Here is a 16,658-nt window from a genome sequence, read left to right as displayed (position 1 = left end):
AAAAAGCAATTGAAATACGTGAAATTACACATTTACACCTACTTGTTCTCATGGTTATGAGTCGTGTATGATCATTTTCCCCTAAATACGATCATTTTAAGCCTCTGCTACGATAGTTAAACATTTCTAATCTGGCAATGCTGTGAAAAATATACATGGTAGTTTCACAGATCTTAAGATGACACATTCAAATTGCTTGAAAAGCTGGAGTCAAGACATATTTGCATTTTGGATTACAGCCATGCTAGTGGCTCTGTGAGGCACACTGTTGCTTTGAGCTAAATGTCAGCATCACAGACTGTAATCAGCATGCTACAATGAAAATGCTAGCAAATTAACGTTAATTAATTAAAGTTTAACAGGTATAATAACCATGTTCATCTTAGTTTAGAGTGTCAGCATCATAGCAATCGATTTCTGTTGTTACCGTGCTTTCTAAATAACACTAACGGCAAAGAAGGCCAAAAACTGAGCCTGGTAGGAATATCACTAGTTTTCCAGGTTCACCAAAGCTATCACAATTCATCTAGAACAAAGCTAGCTCAGTTGAAAATTGCTGAAAATTATGTTTAGTAAAAATTTTAGATATTGTAGAATTTGTCTTAATTATTTTATGAGTAAATCCTGTGTGCCTACAAGAACTTGAGGTCAGGGTCTGTTCTGGTCCTGCTAGCTTTCTCCTCTCCAGTCAGTTTTACACTACAAAGAACTTCCCCTTGTGTCTCTGAAGTAAATTGACAATGAAGGGAGTCTCATTAGACAACACATCTGAAAACACTTCCACCAGATGAGCAGAGCACCCAAAACACATCTCATTTGCGGTTAGAATACAAACCATATGTGCAAAAGACCAGTCCTACTTTTATGTTTTAACTCTGTCTTTCACTTTTTTATGTACAAAGAAGTATAATGAAATATTCTTAGCCTTCGATGATTATTATATTAGTGGTAGGGCACCTCAAGGTTCAGTCTATCAACATCAAAGCTATTCCTCATACTTCAGAAAGAACTGACACATGTCCTAAAACTTTGACATGTCACACTGTATGAGTACCAAATGACATTTGATCCTCTGTAACAGAACACTCAAATCTAAATTAAGTTATGATGACGCCCCGTGAACACAACTTTGAGTAATTGCAGGGAAAACAAAGATGACAGAAGTCATTTGAGAACGAAATGCTAACTTGTAAAAGTTCCACATAACGTTATGCCTCATATGTTTTTTTCCCCACTTTGTCAAAACAGTTTACCTAACCATTTCATCTCATTTGAATCCAAATTTTATTTTCATAATTGGATTCAAAGTATTGGTCACACTCTGACCGTTATTATGCTCAAATTTCATCTGACTTGACGTTTACTAATAAACGTTTATTACGTTTACTGTATTTAAGAGGGAAATGACCGCATCTCGTTACACGTCCATAATAATTGTATGTTTTGTGAACAGCAGAAGAGCAAAAGCAAAAGATTTATGAAATTTACCCTCCTCTTGCCAAATCAACTGTCTGTGGCTGCATCTGGTTTCAGTTAACCAAACCATGAATGCAATTACACAACTAACAATTTATGGTTGAAAACAAAAATCTGTGTATTTCCAAGATGAAAATACATTCCTCACGAGTGCCTATGGGAAACGTAACTTAAAGAACAGTGTGAAATACAAAAGTAAATTTATCCACAGTACCTGGAACTTGGATGTTGGCCTTCCATCTGTGGTTGTTGCCTCGAGTGTAAAACTCCACATATCCTCCATAGGGGTTGGTGTAGACAGAGAAGCCATTAGAGATAACTTTCCCTCCAGAGGCTACAGCAAAACGGGACTCTGACTCATGGTTCTTCCAAAAAAAGGAGAAGGTAATCCCTGGAGAATGATGAAAAATCACGTCAATAAAAATGACTTACACGGAGTGAAAATAATTAGTGTTTTGGCAAATTATGGTATGCAGAAACTACGCTGCGCTCACCCTCAGGCCCACACCAAGTAGGGTCACTAATGCAAGAGTTCTGGTAGTTTCCAAAGTGGAGAAAGGTGCCACCATTATCTCCATTCAGAAAGATGCCCTTGTTGACCATTCCTTCAACAATATCTGCAGCAGAGCACAAATCAAAGGCATCATCTCACTTGAAATTATGAGCCAGGGGTGGTCTGCTTAAGTGCCAAAATATTCCGAATGTTCAGTTCTCTGTTCATCCAGCAAATCAAATTATAAGTCTCTTAATAGTCAACTAGTCATAAATTGTTTTTGCAGCTGATGAACATGAGGGTTTTACAGCTTTCTTGGTATCTCATAAAAGAATACAAAGACATTAGGCAAGTGTGTACAGTGTGTTACAATTCTGGTTTGACTAAATGAACAATAGCAGATATTTAAAAGGCCAAGAATCTCCTCATCTCGTGCTGCACAGACAAAAGACTGCACAAAAAAAAAAGTTCAACCAAGTCCAGACACAGAGGACAACAGGGAGTGGTGGGTGACGCACAAATGAATTTCAGTGAGCGGAAAGTGACTGATCCTCACCTACTGTTGCAGAAATGTTAGTGTAGGCAGAGTCATTGGTATACACATAGGAAGAGTTATGGGAGGAAGGGAGCACAGTGTGGTTGTGGATTCTGAGAGCTGGACAAAGACAACGGAGAGAGACAGTGATTCACACCTATAGACACATGACAGAAGGCACAAGAGAATGGTGAGAGGAAGACAACAGGAGGGACGTGGTGCGCAGGTATGAGACGGAGTGATGCTGAGCTGAGTGCAGAGTGGCAGCGCTCAAAGAGGTTTCGCTCTTTTCCTCTTTGTTTGAGGATTTTCCTTGACTCAGAGTGGCTTCACACATCATACTCAAGTCTATACCTGATCCCTCTTTAACTTTAACATTTTTATAAACACTTGCCATGACCTATGTAGTGACAGCATGGCTGTCGCCAATTAAAACAACTCTAAAATGCAGATTAATGATCTTTTACCACCTCCAGATTATGGGATACTGCATGTAAAATATTGCAGCATTAAGTTCCTTCACACACTAGATATTTAGCTTTATAATTTCACTAATAAATCCAACATACAATGTACACTCTCTGAACACAGCAGCACATTTAACAAGCATGATGGCTATGGCTGGAAGGTGGGTGATGAAAAACAGCTTAAGACCATGCAGAGAGCAATCAGAAAAAGACATTAGGATTGTGCATTCCCATGACAGTCTCTTTATGTATGGTGTGCACATACTTATGTTACTTCCGTTAACATAACCTGGTCTGTTTCCAATCTGGTCCCACAGTTCATGGATTCCGTCCACAGCATCAAGGGGCCAATAATGTGAGGCCGTGGCCAACACCTGCAGGCCTGGACGGAGAGTTCACGGGTAAACAAGCATCCAGAGAGGGCTTTTCCCCCAATCAAGCTGTGCCCCATTACTCAAAATTGATTTTCCTGGCACTCCATTTTGGATTCTGGGGGGATTAAAAGCTTGATAATAATGAACCCAACAGCTGTAAGAGTTACACAAACTGCTCTAATTAATGAGTAGGGTAATAAACAAATCAATAACACTCTCTGGTTCTGCAGTTAGCAGATGGTAAAAACTTTTTAGGGTGCATATTTCTAAATATATAGCTGTATATTGTAATCATATTTAAATTTGGTAACTTAAAACAGTTTGGGAATATTAAAGAAATCACGCCATCCACACAAAAATGCATTACTACCTGGATGCTTCACAGGTTGTACCACTTGAGCATAAACCTGTAAAGAAATCAAATGTGTTTGTAGAAGAACTATGCAAAAGATGATCAGACTATAATATGAGAGGATGGGACTATAACTGTGTTCATGAGCTTACCTTAATACACGAGACAAAAGCTGTAAAAAAGTGAATCCGCAAAGAAAATTCCATTACTTTTAGAAATTGTAGCAGTCCTCTCTAAAACAACTGTTAAATCCCCAAATGAAGATGAATCCAAGAGGAGTTGCTCATTATTCCAAGTTGTGTCAACTTCTGATCAGTCCATGTGTCCACACTTTGAAATACAGATAAATAATAATAACAGCTCTAGAGCAAAAAAAAAAAACCAAAACAATTCAGTGTTCTGGTATGAGGGAGAAAAACTTCAAAAGTTTCCCTGTCATGATAAAAATCTGAATCCCAGCTTCCACGTCCACGCAAAAAAAAAAAAAAGTAATCCGTGGTCTTTGTTTCTACAGTGAACTAGTTTCTTAGAGTTTCTGTGGAAATGGCAAGAAGGAGAGAAGCCCCGTACTGGCTTGTTGGACTGAACGTGGGAATTGCAAAACGTGATGTCATTTTTGGATCTTCTGAGGAGGGGCGTTGGAGCTGTGCGTAAATGGCATTACTTCTGCGTAATTGGAGATTGCGCGGGGAATGAATGAGATCAGGATCTGCACCGCGCGACCCAAGTGCTGTTTAGATAAAAGATACTTATTAATATGTGGTCTCATGGCTAGTTTCGATATTGAGTTAAACTACAGGACAACACCCCGGACTCTTTGGGAACAACAGGGATGCTGCTGAGGGTGGGTGGTTACTGTGACAGTTTACAAAAGGACAAACAGACCCAGAGCTCACTGGGGTAGCACAGATGCAGTATCTGCAACACTGCAAAACACTTTTTATGAGTCGCCTGATGGGTTTGTTTAATTTTGAACTGCAACCACTCAGAGATTTAACAAGATAACTTACCTCACACTTAATCAATATCATGAGAATCTTGTCTGTCAGTGAGATGTGGGTCACAGCTCGTCTTGTGTTACTTTTTAAGGTAAAATACTGATCGTTTGGAGGATACCTTCAGGTGGGAGAGACATCAAAAGCACCGCTAGTCCCGTCACATGCTGCCAAGGTCAATTTGCATACATATCAAGGTAAACAGCGCCACCGTGTGGCCAGATGGCTAATAGTTTGGTGGCCGCCCAGCCAGACTCATCAATTATTTATTAAACCTTCTCGCGTAACTGCCTGGTGGTGTGTTTGCTGTCAAAGTAAAAAACAAAACAAAAATAAATCTGTTTTCATATAATAAACCACAAAAGACTCATGCACCGTGTCACAGTGGGTTTTTTTTTAATGGAGGTAATATAATATTTCCTTTTCTCCTACTTTCAACCTCCCAAAAATATAATAGGATTACATTAATTTGGTTTGTTTATCATGATGGTCTGATCAAATTAAATTGAGGGTGGACTAGTTTTACCCCCCTGAGGCAGAGTATGGGGGAGGGAGGGTGAGGAAGAGAAAGGCAGAGAGGTGGGAGAGGAGGAGAGGCGTATCCCAGGGAAAGAGATACCGTGGATCTGTTACGCGTCCTTTGCGCTTGTGTGGTGAGAAATATCGGCACAGAGTAAACCAGAAACAGTCACTTTTTACCTTTATTTTGTTGGACTTTAACTTCTCAGCGCTGGATTTTGGATCCAGTTTTACTTGGATTAAAACTTTTTAGACCTGACGCGCTCTCTTCCTATTTCTGTCGCCGGAATAACGCTGTTGGAGTAGGTGTGCTGCGTTTCTCATCTCCATCCAGCCGTCTCGACCTCAGCGCACAGTAAGGTGGCTCAATGTTACTTTACACATGGAGACTTAAAGAATGACCTAGCGGGTGTTTTACCAGAATTATCCAGGCTGGAGACGAGCTGATCGGTGTGATGAAGGATCGACTGGCTGAACTGAGTGCTGTAAGTGACTGCTCTTGCTTTAGTTGGATACAGATTGACAGGTGAAACCAACAAAGTCACACACACATTTTTCTTTCAGGGTAGGACACGAGCAGAGGAGGATGTTGCAGTCGCAGTGGACAGAGATGGCTTCATGGAGAGCTTCTTTCGAAGGGTGGGTATCACTGCAACTTCCAGGGTGTGCACAGGTTTGGGGATGTGGGGGAGGGCAGATGATGATTCAAGATACCTGATGTGTTATTGATTGGTTCAGGTGGAAGAAGTCAGAGGACTCATCGATAAGATCTCCTACCAAGTGGAGGAGGTGAGGAAGATGCACAGCATGATCCTGTCTGCACCCAACCCAGATGACAGTAAGTGTGTGGAGACAGAGAGCATTTGATTGTCTTGATGTTTCATTTGTGCATTCAGTTTTAATGAGAACTGCTCGGCTTGAGTTCAACTTTTGAGGCACAGAGTGAAAATGTCTCACTTCCTTTGTTACTTTTTTTCCTCCTCATTGTGAATGAATGGCTGCTCGGCCGGAAACCTGTAAAGGAAATTGCTCCATTTTGCCCCAGAACTCATTGTAGTTAAAGCTCAGACAGGGACCTTGTAACTGTCAGGGATTCCAACATGCTGTCATTTGCAGATGTTCGCAGGCACCAGCATATATTGTCTCCTACCAATCAGACACAGTTCTCAAGTATTTCTAAAGATTTAAAGCTCTATAACAACGACAACAGTGTTACTTCTGGATGCACTCAGTTCCTGGCTTTTGTTCAGCGTGTGAGCCTGAGGACCCTGCAAGACAAAGGGCCAGTTTACAGTGCCATGGCATCATCAGTGATTATGTTTAATGTAACACAGTACAGTGTTTTAAGATCCATGACGTGGAAAGGGTCACCAGGGAAAGAAACAAAGAGCTTTGTGCTGTGTGTGACCTCTGTAATATTGCCACAGGGTTGTTGCCAAGTTACAAGATGAAATCACAGTAAATTCAATATTTACTGGAGAGAGAGGCGCAGTGATTAGCTGGATGACATGATTTTTCCTCATCAGCAAACCAAGTCTGACGTGTTTCCCTGTTTGTGTCTGTGCGAAGGAACAAAGGACCAACTGGATGCACTGACCAACGATATCAAAGGGAACGCCAACGTGGTGCGAACCAAACTAAAATGTGAGTTGAACCATGGCGTGATTGTCACATTTACTGACTACACCGTAAAAAACTGATGTTGCCCGCTGTTGTGTAATGTTTTATCGTAACTGTCTCTCTGTAAAGCCATGGAGCAAAGTATGCCCAAGGATGATGTTGCTAATAGATCGTCTGTTGACTTCAGGATCCAAAAAACACAGGTGAGGACACAGTTAGATGACGGTGAACTCCTCACATACACATAACCTATCCTGCTCATACATGATTGTGATTCAGTCAGTTGTACACAAACATCAGGAGGGAAATGGGGACAACTGTTACCTTTACCTGACACACTCTCTCTTTTACAAGATGTGTTTTTAGATTGGCTTCTTTGCATTGCTTTTGTTTGGGTGTAATTTTGAACCTCAAAGAGAAATACCCATAAAATGTACTTTTAATTCCAACACTACTTGTCTTTTACAAAACTGCTTTGTGGAGTATCCAAGTCGTAAAAGTCTGCACTCTGAAATGCCCACGTTCTCACCCTCTGTCCTTGTGTCTTCACTTGTCCTCAGCACACAGTGCTGTCCAGGAAGTTTGTGGAGGTCATGACCCAGTACAATGAGACTCAAGTGTCCTTTCGGGAAAGAAGCAAAGGAAGGATCCAGAGGCAGCTGGAGATAAGTATGTGAAAAATAAATGGACCGTCTGAACTCTCATGGGGCTAGGAATTATGGGTTACATTTATAGAGTGGTCTTTGAAGCAATGATAATTAATGTAAATTACTTCTGCAAACAGGAAGTACTCTTGTTTTTCTAACACATCAATGGCTTCAAGTTGGTTGCTCGGTCAAGATTTGTAAATCAAGAGATAAAAGAGTGACAACTAAAACCTTGAAGCTGTGTTAGGACAGGATTCAGGAAACAGACCACACCGGTTTCCTCTCTGCGTCTCTGAGCACTAACCTAACTGTTGATAAACAGACACCAGCAGCAGGGCAGGGTTCTCTTTTGTGTACAAACCAAAGTCATAACTTATCATATCTAAACACTGGATTTTTGATGTTTTGTTAGTTTGGATGGAACCTTAAATGGTGACTTTAGTCTTTTTTAACCTGGACCTTATGTGGTGGTACTGGTTTTCCCATGTTTTTGTGTCTAAGTAACTAATGGCAACAACAATTTTTGACATTGTTCCAGTAGTCAGCTGGCAATAGTGAAACAGGCTGCAATGTTACCACTTGAGGCATGCTTGCATTATCAATTTACATCCATTGAAAGTGCTTGTTTTTGCCACTGATTAGCTCAGATTGTTATTCTAAGTGTCTGACAAGATTACAGAAAGGATCCATACAGAGATAAACCTTTTTGTTAGAGAGTAAGATCCTTTTTGTTTAGCCATAAACAGCCCCAAAATCGCCATCACAAAACCCACCAGACTCCTTTCAAATAAACAGCAATTTTATCATTGCCACTCACACTTCATTTAAAGTCAACAGATACAAAATGAAACTAACAAAACCATCTTGGTTGCTCTTCCTACTGTTCCAAGAATCACCAACTCTGATTTGGTTAAAAGAAACCTGGTGTCTGGTGGCTTGGGCTATAGCAATTTCAGGGCTGTTTCTGGTTTACCAAAAAGAATCTTACTAGGTCTATACTTGTAGTAATCCTTTCCATAATGTTGTCAGGCAATAAGAATAACAATTTGAGCCTGTCAGTGGCAAAAACAAGCCATTCAGTGGATGTAAATTGCCCCAAGTGGTTACATTGCAGCCTGTTGCACCGCTGCCGGCTGTGGCGCTCAACACAGGACCAATTTCAAAAATTGTTGTTCCCAGTCACTTTGACACAAAAAATAGGGTTAAAATGACTAATGTTACCCTTTAAATGAGTAGTAGTTGTCGTAGTAGGATTGGTCAAAGAATAGGATATACAGTAAAGCACCCACCAGTTATATAATGAGGTATAAATACCAAGGGTTAGGTAGTGACAAACCAAAATGAATGAACATGTCTAGTATTAATGGGATGTGTAAAATAGCAGCATCTATCAAAACTACTTTTAGACAATATGAGATTTGGCATAGTGAAAAATGTGCATTAAACACATTTTAGCATTCATAAAAACTTAATCATTTTAACTTGTGTTCAATGTGTTTGCTTTGGCAATTAGACCAGGTGATATTTTGCACCATTTGTCAGAGGGGTCTGTTCGATCATCTCTGTTCAGAATTACAATGAAAAACAAATGCAGAGAAGGTGTGTATCAGGTGCATTGCATTATGCACATGAGTAACACGAGACAATAGTGAAAGGCAAAAAAATAGGACTGTCTCTCAGAGTCCCTGCGGCCAGCATTAATGAGAGGCTCTAGTTCTCAACACTGCAGACGGAAGAGCCTGATACTGGAGACGCCTCGTTGTGTTTGCGTTGCCCGGGAAACGGGCAGAGGGCTCAGCAGCCTGTGTAACAGTAGTTCACCTGTCTTTGACACGGCTGCATGAACCTCGGTCTGAGCTGTTGTGTGCTCACACCGCTCACTTACATCATTCAGAAGTGATCATTTTTAGTTGATGTGTATTGATAGGTTGTAATAGTTGCATGTTTTATTGTGTTCGGCGCCGGCTCTCTGAGGATTAGCCAATGTAAAACGTGCGTGTCATACAGTAAGCACCTGCACAGAGATCTGTCTCTCCAGGGAGGGTGTTGTACAAGAGGAGGCATGGCTCCAGGAAAAGAAAGCTTTCTGTTTATAGAGTTTCAGCAGCTGTTTCTCTATGAGGGCTGCCGGCTTCCTTTGTTGCTCAGACACTTCTAAACTTAGTCACAAACACAACCCGTATCCACGAATAAGCTGAAAACCACAGCAGGAGCTGACTGTAATTAAACATTGAATTATCTAGATTAGCAGTCGGCTCAGAAATGCATCATTACCAACTGTTGCTCTGAGATTTGTAGTTTACTCGCAACATGTTTTGCTCTCAATGTTTATTACTCGCCAGTATTACAAAGCCACCATCATTTGATTCTTTAAAACATGCTAACAAAAGTCTTCAGTAGTAATTCTCAGTGTGTCTTATTTTAATGCTGTCAAACACATCATCAGTTTTTTCACATTTGGAATGAAGTCTTAATTTGTTGTTTCATTAAACAATACATCTGTCACTAGATGGGGAAAAGTCAACATTGTGTTTGTAACAGCGTCCCCTGGGTGGATAACAGAGACATTATTTTTCTGTCAGCTCAATCGATAGAGCTACAATGAGGCTTCTTCTCCTCACACAGTGGGCTTTACACACAGCAGCTTCACAACACTGTCAGACAAATGAATTACCCTGGGATCAAGCACACAACAGTATATATTGTACCAGGGCTAAGCACAGACATGTGGTGTTTACATGCTCAACATTAGTGCAACACACTACTCTGGGAGCTTTGTCTATAAAGTGTCAGAGTTGTGTATTATTGTTTTAAAAGCATGCTACTGTAAAATCTGACAAGCTGATCTTACTTTAAAAAATCTAGGATAACAGTTGCCTTAAAAGGTAAGTAAACATACCTACCTTATGTCAAGTTATCTCTCCTTCGTAAGTAAACATAACTTAAAGCTAACAGTTATATTTACTTACCTTTTTCAAGGCAGTTTCCTAGATGTTTTTAAATAAAATCAGTTTGTCAGATTTTATAGTCCCTAATTACAAGAGTGTGCATCAGATAATCAATCGTTTAGTCACAGACAGCTGTATAAAACATAACCAAATTGGTAGGCATAACTAGTCTTCTGATAAATAATGGATCAAGAGAGCTCAGTCCACTGGCCTTCCATATTTTAATGATAGATGCTGAATCTAAGGTCCAGAGCAAGAATAAAAGGGCATCTCATGACTCAAGTTTCTCCTAACAAGCTAGCTGCAGCCTTTTCACTATAAAATCTTCACAGATCTGTAAATTATATCTTATTTTCTCCAATAGCAGAAACCACATCATGTGTCTATTCCAGTTTCTGGTGTTTTGGAGCTACGATTTCTTCATCTTAAAAAAAATAGCCCGATGTGAAATTTGGGGCATCTTTAGATCATGGATCCAGACTTACTTAAAGGTCATTACACACAAGAATATTTAACAAACCTTTCTTAAAGCACTACCTGAATCCAGGATTTTTATGTTCGCTGTTACGCTGCCTATGACCATCAATGGCTATGTTTTAGCGATTTAAAACAAATGTGGGCCAGGGGCGTAAAGCGAAGGGGCAATGGCCCTTCCCTTCTTCCTGCCCCAAGCTTCTGGCACCCTTGCTCAAACCTCATCAATCTTTGAACTTGGTCTTGCTTCGGGTCTGAACTACACACTTGCAAAATTTCATGAGCCAAGGATGTAAAGCGGAGGGTTAATGGACCCCTCCCTACTTTCAACACTGTTTCTCTGGTCCCCTTAGTCAGACAACACCCATCATTAAACTCAACCTTCATTTTGATCTCAACTACACACCTGTAGAGTTTCATGACTGCATCTTGCACAGTTGTGACACTATCACATTGACAAAATTTGTCCACAGACAGACAGACAGACAGACAGACAGACAGACAGACAGACTATAAACACCTTGCAAAATACACAAAACAGCTTCTGTGGTAGTTCCTGCTACAACTGGTGTCACCAGGACCACATATCGCCTTGATGACACACACACAGACTCACAAGGTGAAAACAATACCAGCCGTCGCAATGTTGTCACTGCTGGTTACACCAACAGGGCTTGTTTTGCATTTTTCACCATTAGAATAAAACTGTTGTAGTATGATATTTTAAAAACCAGAGGCTGGCTGAGGACAACCAGTTAAACAGTTCAAGAAACCAGCATGTCAGAAGCCCAGGCCCCATGCTTTTCCTTGCCACGAGTAGTGAATCAAATGGATAATCGTTGCCTGCTATGTATTATTTTAGCTGGAAGAGTGACCACCAATGAAGAACTAGAGGGCATGTTAGAGAGTGGAAATCCATCCATCTTCACATCTGATGTAAGTTTGCTCATACTTTACTGTGTAGTATACTGTTATTGCGTTGCTGTTACTGCCATCTAGTGGTGGAGGAGGAGTAAATCATTTGGGGTGTGGTAGTGCCCTACTTGGCTTTTTTTTTTTTTTTTTTTTTTTTTACACACAGCTGGGAACATTTGTTTGGTGTTTTTGGATGAATTATTTTACCTTGTCCCTCTATCTGTCTCCCTCAGATCATTTCTGATTCCCAGATCACACGTCAGGCCTTAAATGAGATAGAATCTCGACATCAGGACATCATGCGCCTGGAGTCGAGCATCAGGGAGCTCCATGCAATGTTCATGGATATGGCAATGCTGGTAGAAACTCAGGTAACAGCTACATGTAATTTGAGGGGTTCATCAATAAATGCTGCTCTTTACAAGTTAGAAATGTAGTATTATTATTAACCAATGTCTAATTATATCTAATTTGTGATACTTAACAGTCACTATGTGTATTTACCAATATTACCAAGACAAAAGTCTGATTATTTGATTTACAGGGAGATATGGTGAACAACATTGAGAAGAACGTTTCCAATGCGGCCGAATACATTTGTAGTGCAAAAGAAGAGACCAAAAAAGCAGTGAGATACCAGAAAAAATCCCGGAGGGTATGTATTCCCTTTTAATTCCATGTTGCTAAATAGCCACAAAAAACATTTGTAAATGTCAAGTGTACAATATAACCACTTTAAACTACCATATGAATGTGTTTATGTTTTGTGTAAATGTTGTTATGGCACTGGTACTACTTTTGATTGGAGTTGAAATAACACCCTCTCCTTCCCTTGGCAGAAATACATTATCCTTGCCTTTGCTCTGTTGATCCTGCTTGCTGTCATTGCACTAATTGTTGGCCTGTCTGTTGGACTAACCAAACCCCCTGTATGAGAACTGCTGTGATTACAGCGCGAGGTAACACTACATACATCCAGCAACTTACACTCCTTAAAGGGGAACTTCACCCATTTAAAAATTCATACATGTTATTCTGAGTATTTGGGTACATTTTATGTTCTACAATAGTATGAATGAATGATTGACTTTACTTTAAGCAAAACAAAAATTGAAAACAGAACAAATACAATATCAATATAGAGCACATTTGGCTATAAAAAAGGAAACAAACATTCTATGGGTCCACAAAATCAGTCTTCCATTCATTGTCTATAGAGCAGCTCCAGACTTTGTACCCTATGACATCACAAGTTTGAGACTTAGGGCGCATTCACACCAGGATAGTCTGGGGGACTCAGTTTGATTGGGCAGGGAATACCAAAAGATTTCACACCTTCATTTGGTTTGGTTCACTTTCACACTGCACTTTTTAATGTGGACAATGTCACGCAGTTACAACAGCTGCTCTTTTGGGGGCCGTATTGCCTGAAACAACCACTGACCAGGAAGAAAAAAAGCATGAGGAAGAAGAAAAGCCGGCTCATCGATGGGCCAGGACCGAAAACGGAAATCCATCTCCTTTAGCCGGTGTGGTCACCACAAAACCAGTGGAGCAACACCACATTTATGCAGTCTTTCTGTTTTTACTTTGGTGTTCAAACCTAATTGTTTTTTACCTCTGCTTTTCCCGGTTCGCGCTTTTGGCTTTGTTATTTTTCTCCCCAAAATGCACTGTGCTCTACGTCACTTCCACCCTTTGGTTCACTTCCTCTCTTTGGTTCGCTGGATAGTCCGTTTACATAACCCACCGTAAGCCTACTGCACCAGGGTTCACTTGCAAGTGAACCAAGACCCTCAGTTTTCAGGTGGACCAGGGTTTGCTCGATTGGTCCACACCAGAGTTCGAATGAGCATTCACACCACTCCAAACAAACTGAACTATCCGTAGAAGTGGACCAGGGTTTGTATAAAGTGGACCAAACAGCGCCAGTGCAAATGCGTCCTTATTTTAGTTTGAGCCACATTTCTGGCTTTTAGAAAGAGTAGCTCATGTCCACAAATATTGTTTGACTTTTCCTAGGCTGTGGAAAAAAACATATTTGAATTTTTAATTCAGGTGGTGTTCCCCTTTAAACACAACATTCTTCCATCCATCCATCCATCCATCCATCCATATATCCATGAATTCATCCAATAATTTAGCTGTTGAATGGTTTAAAGCAGTGATACTCGACTTGTGGCTTTTGGGCCAAAACAGGTGCGCCTAAGGGTGCTGGATGGTCCGCCAACCATTTTCTAAATCACAGTGAAAATAAATAGATCCACATTGGAAATTTTCTTGTACTTTGAATGTAGATAATGTGCCAGGGTGCATTAAAAGCATCAAAATAGAGCTTATTTTTCAGAAAAGTACCAGAGGAGGATTCCCTCATGCCGACAGAAGTCTGGGCTAAGCCTGGATTTTTGATTTGATGTTCTCAAATCCTAGAAACGTCCCTGCATACACCTGACCTGTGTGGGGCTACTGTCACTGGATTTACCTCTAAGCAAAGATTAGTGAGGACAGCAAATGTTGGATGGTTGAAAACAGGCAATTCATTTATTTATGATAAATATTATTAATGCCTGTTTATTAACCGTCCCCTGGCCTCATGTCATTTTGCAAAAGTGGCCCCCAGGCAAAGCAAGTTGAGTATCCCTGGTTTAAAGGATATGTAATGCAGTTCTGACTCCTCTTCCCTTCTCTTCTTCACAGAAACTTCTCTGCCTTGCCATCTGTGGGGTTGCAGGCTTACTCCTTTTACTCATCATAATATTTGGGAGTCTTTGAGTGATGGATTATTTGAGTCTCACCCTCACAGCAGTCAGGGAGTCAGCTCCTGTAGTGATGAAACTTCAGTAGCTTCATAATGAAACAAAAATAAGTCATTCACTATCCAGCAGCATTACAGAGAGGATCTCTTGACCACACTGAAGTGTAAGTATAATGTGTGTGTGATCCACTTTGCACCAGTAACTTCAGACCTCATGATTCACTGTTCTGGAGCGCTTCTGTACAGCTAGAACAAAGCATCCTGTCAGCACACATCCCTTAGCAGTGATATGATGAACACTGACAGCACATCAGATTTATATACTGGTGTGCGTTCTGTATTGCTGCAAATTTTTTTTTCATGTTATGTATCATTCTCAGACATTTCTTGATCTCATCACTGTAAAGGATGTTTTTGAAATAACGCTTTTCACCCTCTTGCTTAGATTTAGAAGAGAAGATTGATATGCCTGTATGGTGAATATGAAGCTATCACTAGCAGCCAGATAGCTTAGCTTAGCTTAGCTTAGCTTAGCATTAAGACTGGAAACAGAAAAACAGCTAGCCCGGCTCTGCCAGGAGTAATATGGCACGTTTATGTGCCAGACGATTTCTTGGACAAGCACGGTGACTTCCTGGAGTCTTGTTGTCATCATGAGGTTGTCAGGTGGAAGCTCCAGGAGGTCATTTAACCTCTCGTAAAATCCACAGTATGTCAGTTTTACACTTCTGTTTGTGGACAGATTAAACAAACAACATATAACATGGTAGTAAGTAAGCCTTAGAGATGGTGGTAGGCTGAGGTTGTTGTCTTTGGACAGAGCCAACCTACCTGTTTCCCTTTGCTCAGAGTCTTTGTGCTATGCTAAACTTACCAGCTGCTGGCTGCAGCTTCATATTTAGCCTACAGAGTGATATTCATCTTCTCATCTTACTCATGACAAGAAAGTCATTAAGCTTTTTTCCCCAGCATGTTGCTATTTTAATGCCTTAATATTCAAAAGATATAGTGACAATTCTCTTTATAAACTGATTGTATGATTTGTGTTTACAGATATATGCTCCTCTTCTCTTAAACCTTCTGTATATTCACTGTAATTCATGTGAATTGAATGTAAAACGACTACAGCTCAGGAGTCCTTTAGAAATAGAAAATTGTAAAAACAAATAGGCCCATATATATATTCTCTGTAAGCATTTCTAGTTAACCGTCTCAATCAGAAATATTTTCTGATCAGTCGAACAGAATTCATGTCATTCAGTAACTCTAAAGCAGCATCCATACTAAAGTGCCTTGTTGACATTTAATATGAAACCTTAACTTATTAAATATATTTATCATGATTATGATGTGCTATGACTGAAATATTAATTGTGACAAAAGTCATACTACAACGTAGGACTCTTGGATGATGTTATTCAAGAGCACACTTTCATTTTGATACGTTCGATTATTTTTTATTTGTGAGTGATATCCTGTATTTTATATTGAAACAGAATTATTAAGTCATGTAATTAAAGATAAAGAGTAAAAAGTCTTTGCAGCATGTATCGTTTCTTTATTTTCCTACATATTGAAGTTGAATTTATTAGTCATAAATACAGGATCACTTTGAAATTGCAAACACGTCTGAATTTGTCAGAAGTTATTTTATCAGTTTTAACAGGCCAGATATTTAGAGGTTCGGTTTGTTTATAGGGAAACAGAAAGAAGCACAGGGTGCTGTTTACTTCAGGACTAATGAGCACTTTGCACAAAGCGCTTGACTTCCGTGTAATCAACCAAACAAGATTAGTGAAGAAAGTGGAAGTAGGTCCCCGGAGGGCGAGTTCTTTTCTCTCTTTGAATTAGATCAAAGGAAACTTCAGAGGTGCACTTAGAGTGAAATGCCAGTGAATGTCCTTAAAATCTGTACATGAGGGTGTTTTCAGGTCACTGAACAAGACATCCTACATGTCATCTCAAGTGATATTATGAACTGTGATTTAACTTGGACGCAGCAGTTTATTTGGATGAGTCATTCCTGTGGTGAGTTGTAGGTGTGGGAAGCGTTGGTAAATGAATGCAAGTCTGTAGAAATAATATTAT

General features: G+C 40.0%; 2 protein-coding genes and 1 long non-coding RNA gene across 5 annotated transcripts in view; 2 read left to right on the top strand and 1 right to left on the bottom strand.

The window, feature by feature from the left end:
• adgrd1 (adhesion G protein-coupled receptor D1) overlaps window positions 1-3,987 on the bottom strand; it is a 39,027-nt gene extending 35,040 nt beyond the window's left edge. Inside the window, exons 1-6 of one of the 2 annotated variants that reach the window (XM_033618491.2) lie at window positions 3,850-3,987; window positions 3,716-3,752; window positions 3,237-3,353; window positions 2,526-2,624; window positions 1,971-2,093; window positions 1,691-1,867 (exon numbers count right to left, since the gene is read on the bottom strand). In XM_033618491.2, the coding sequence (XP_033474382.1) occupies window positions 1,691-1,867; window positions 1,971-2,093; window positions 2,526-2,624; window positions 3,237-3,353; window positions 3,716-3,752; window positions 3,850-3,903 (607 nt within the window). In that variant the 5' untranslated portion in view covers window positions 3,904-3,987. The remainder of the gene's footprint in view (window positions 1-1,690; window positions 1,868-1,970; window positions 2,094-2,525; window positions 2,625-3,236; window positions 3,354-3,715; window positions 3,753-3,849) is intronic. The other variant, XM_033618493.2, reaches the window with a different exon arrangement.
• Window positions 2,595-4,054, top strand: LOC144464293 (uncharacterized). Its single transcript, XR_013492051.1, has 2 exons — window positions 2,595-2,730; window positions 3,289-4,054. It is a non-coding gene; the product is annotated as an uncharacterized LOC144464293 (long non-coding RNA).
• A 380-nt stretch (window positions 4,055-4,434) lies between these two features.
• On the top strand, window positions 4,435-16,107 carry stx2b (syntaxin 2b). 2 transcript variants are annotated; one of them, XM_033618951.2, is made up of 11 exons: window positions 4,435-5,696; window positions 5,776-5,850; window positions 5,950-6,049; window positions 6,781-6,855; window positions 6,961-7,034; window positions 7,392-7,500; window positions 11,763-11,836; window positions 12,049-12,186; window positions 12,360-12,470; window positions 12,655-12,774; window positions 14,513-16,107. In XM_033618951.2, exons 1-10 carry the CDS (start codon window positions 5,667-5,669, stop codon window positions 12,748-12,750), a joined length of 882 nt encoding a protein of 293 aa, XP_033474842.1. In that variant the 5' UTR covers window positions 4,435-5,666; the 3' UTR covers window positions 12,751-12,774; window positions 14,513-16,107. The 2 variants fall into 2 exon arrangements, with proteins under 2 accessions (XP_033474842.1, XP_033474843.1); XM_033618952.2 differs by lacking the exon at window positions 12,655-12,774.
• Window positions 16,108-16,658: the final 551 nt, after the last annotated feature.

The sequence above is a fragment of the Epinephelus lanceolatus genome, chromosome 9, assembly GCF_041903045.1.
Source record: "Epinephelus lanceolatus isolate andai-2023 chromosome 9, ASM4190304v1, whole genome shotgun sequence".
NCBI lineage: Eukaryota > Metazoa > Chordata > Actinopteri > Perciformes > Serranidae > Epinephelus > Epinephelus lanceolatus.
The sequence above is the reverse complement of the archived record's forward strand: the minus strand, read 5'-3'. Positions and strand labels throughout refer to the sequence as shown.

What these genes read in the sequence shown, in the direction of transcription:
- stx2b (XM_033618951.2), top strand. Translation starts at nt 5,667, where the DNA reads ATGAAGGATCGACTGGCTGAACTGAGTGCT. An exon ending in CCAGAGGCAGCTGGAGATAA is followed by an intron (nt 7,501 to 11,762) that starts GTATGTGAAAAA and finishes GTATTATTTTAG; the next exon opens with CTGGAAGAGTGACCACCAAT. An exon ending in CATCCATCTTCACATCTGAT is followed by an intron (nt 11,837 to 12,048) that starts GTAAGTTTGCTC and finishes TGTCTCCCTCAG; the next exon opens with ATCATTTCTGATTCCCAGAT.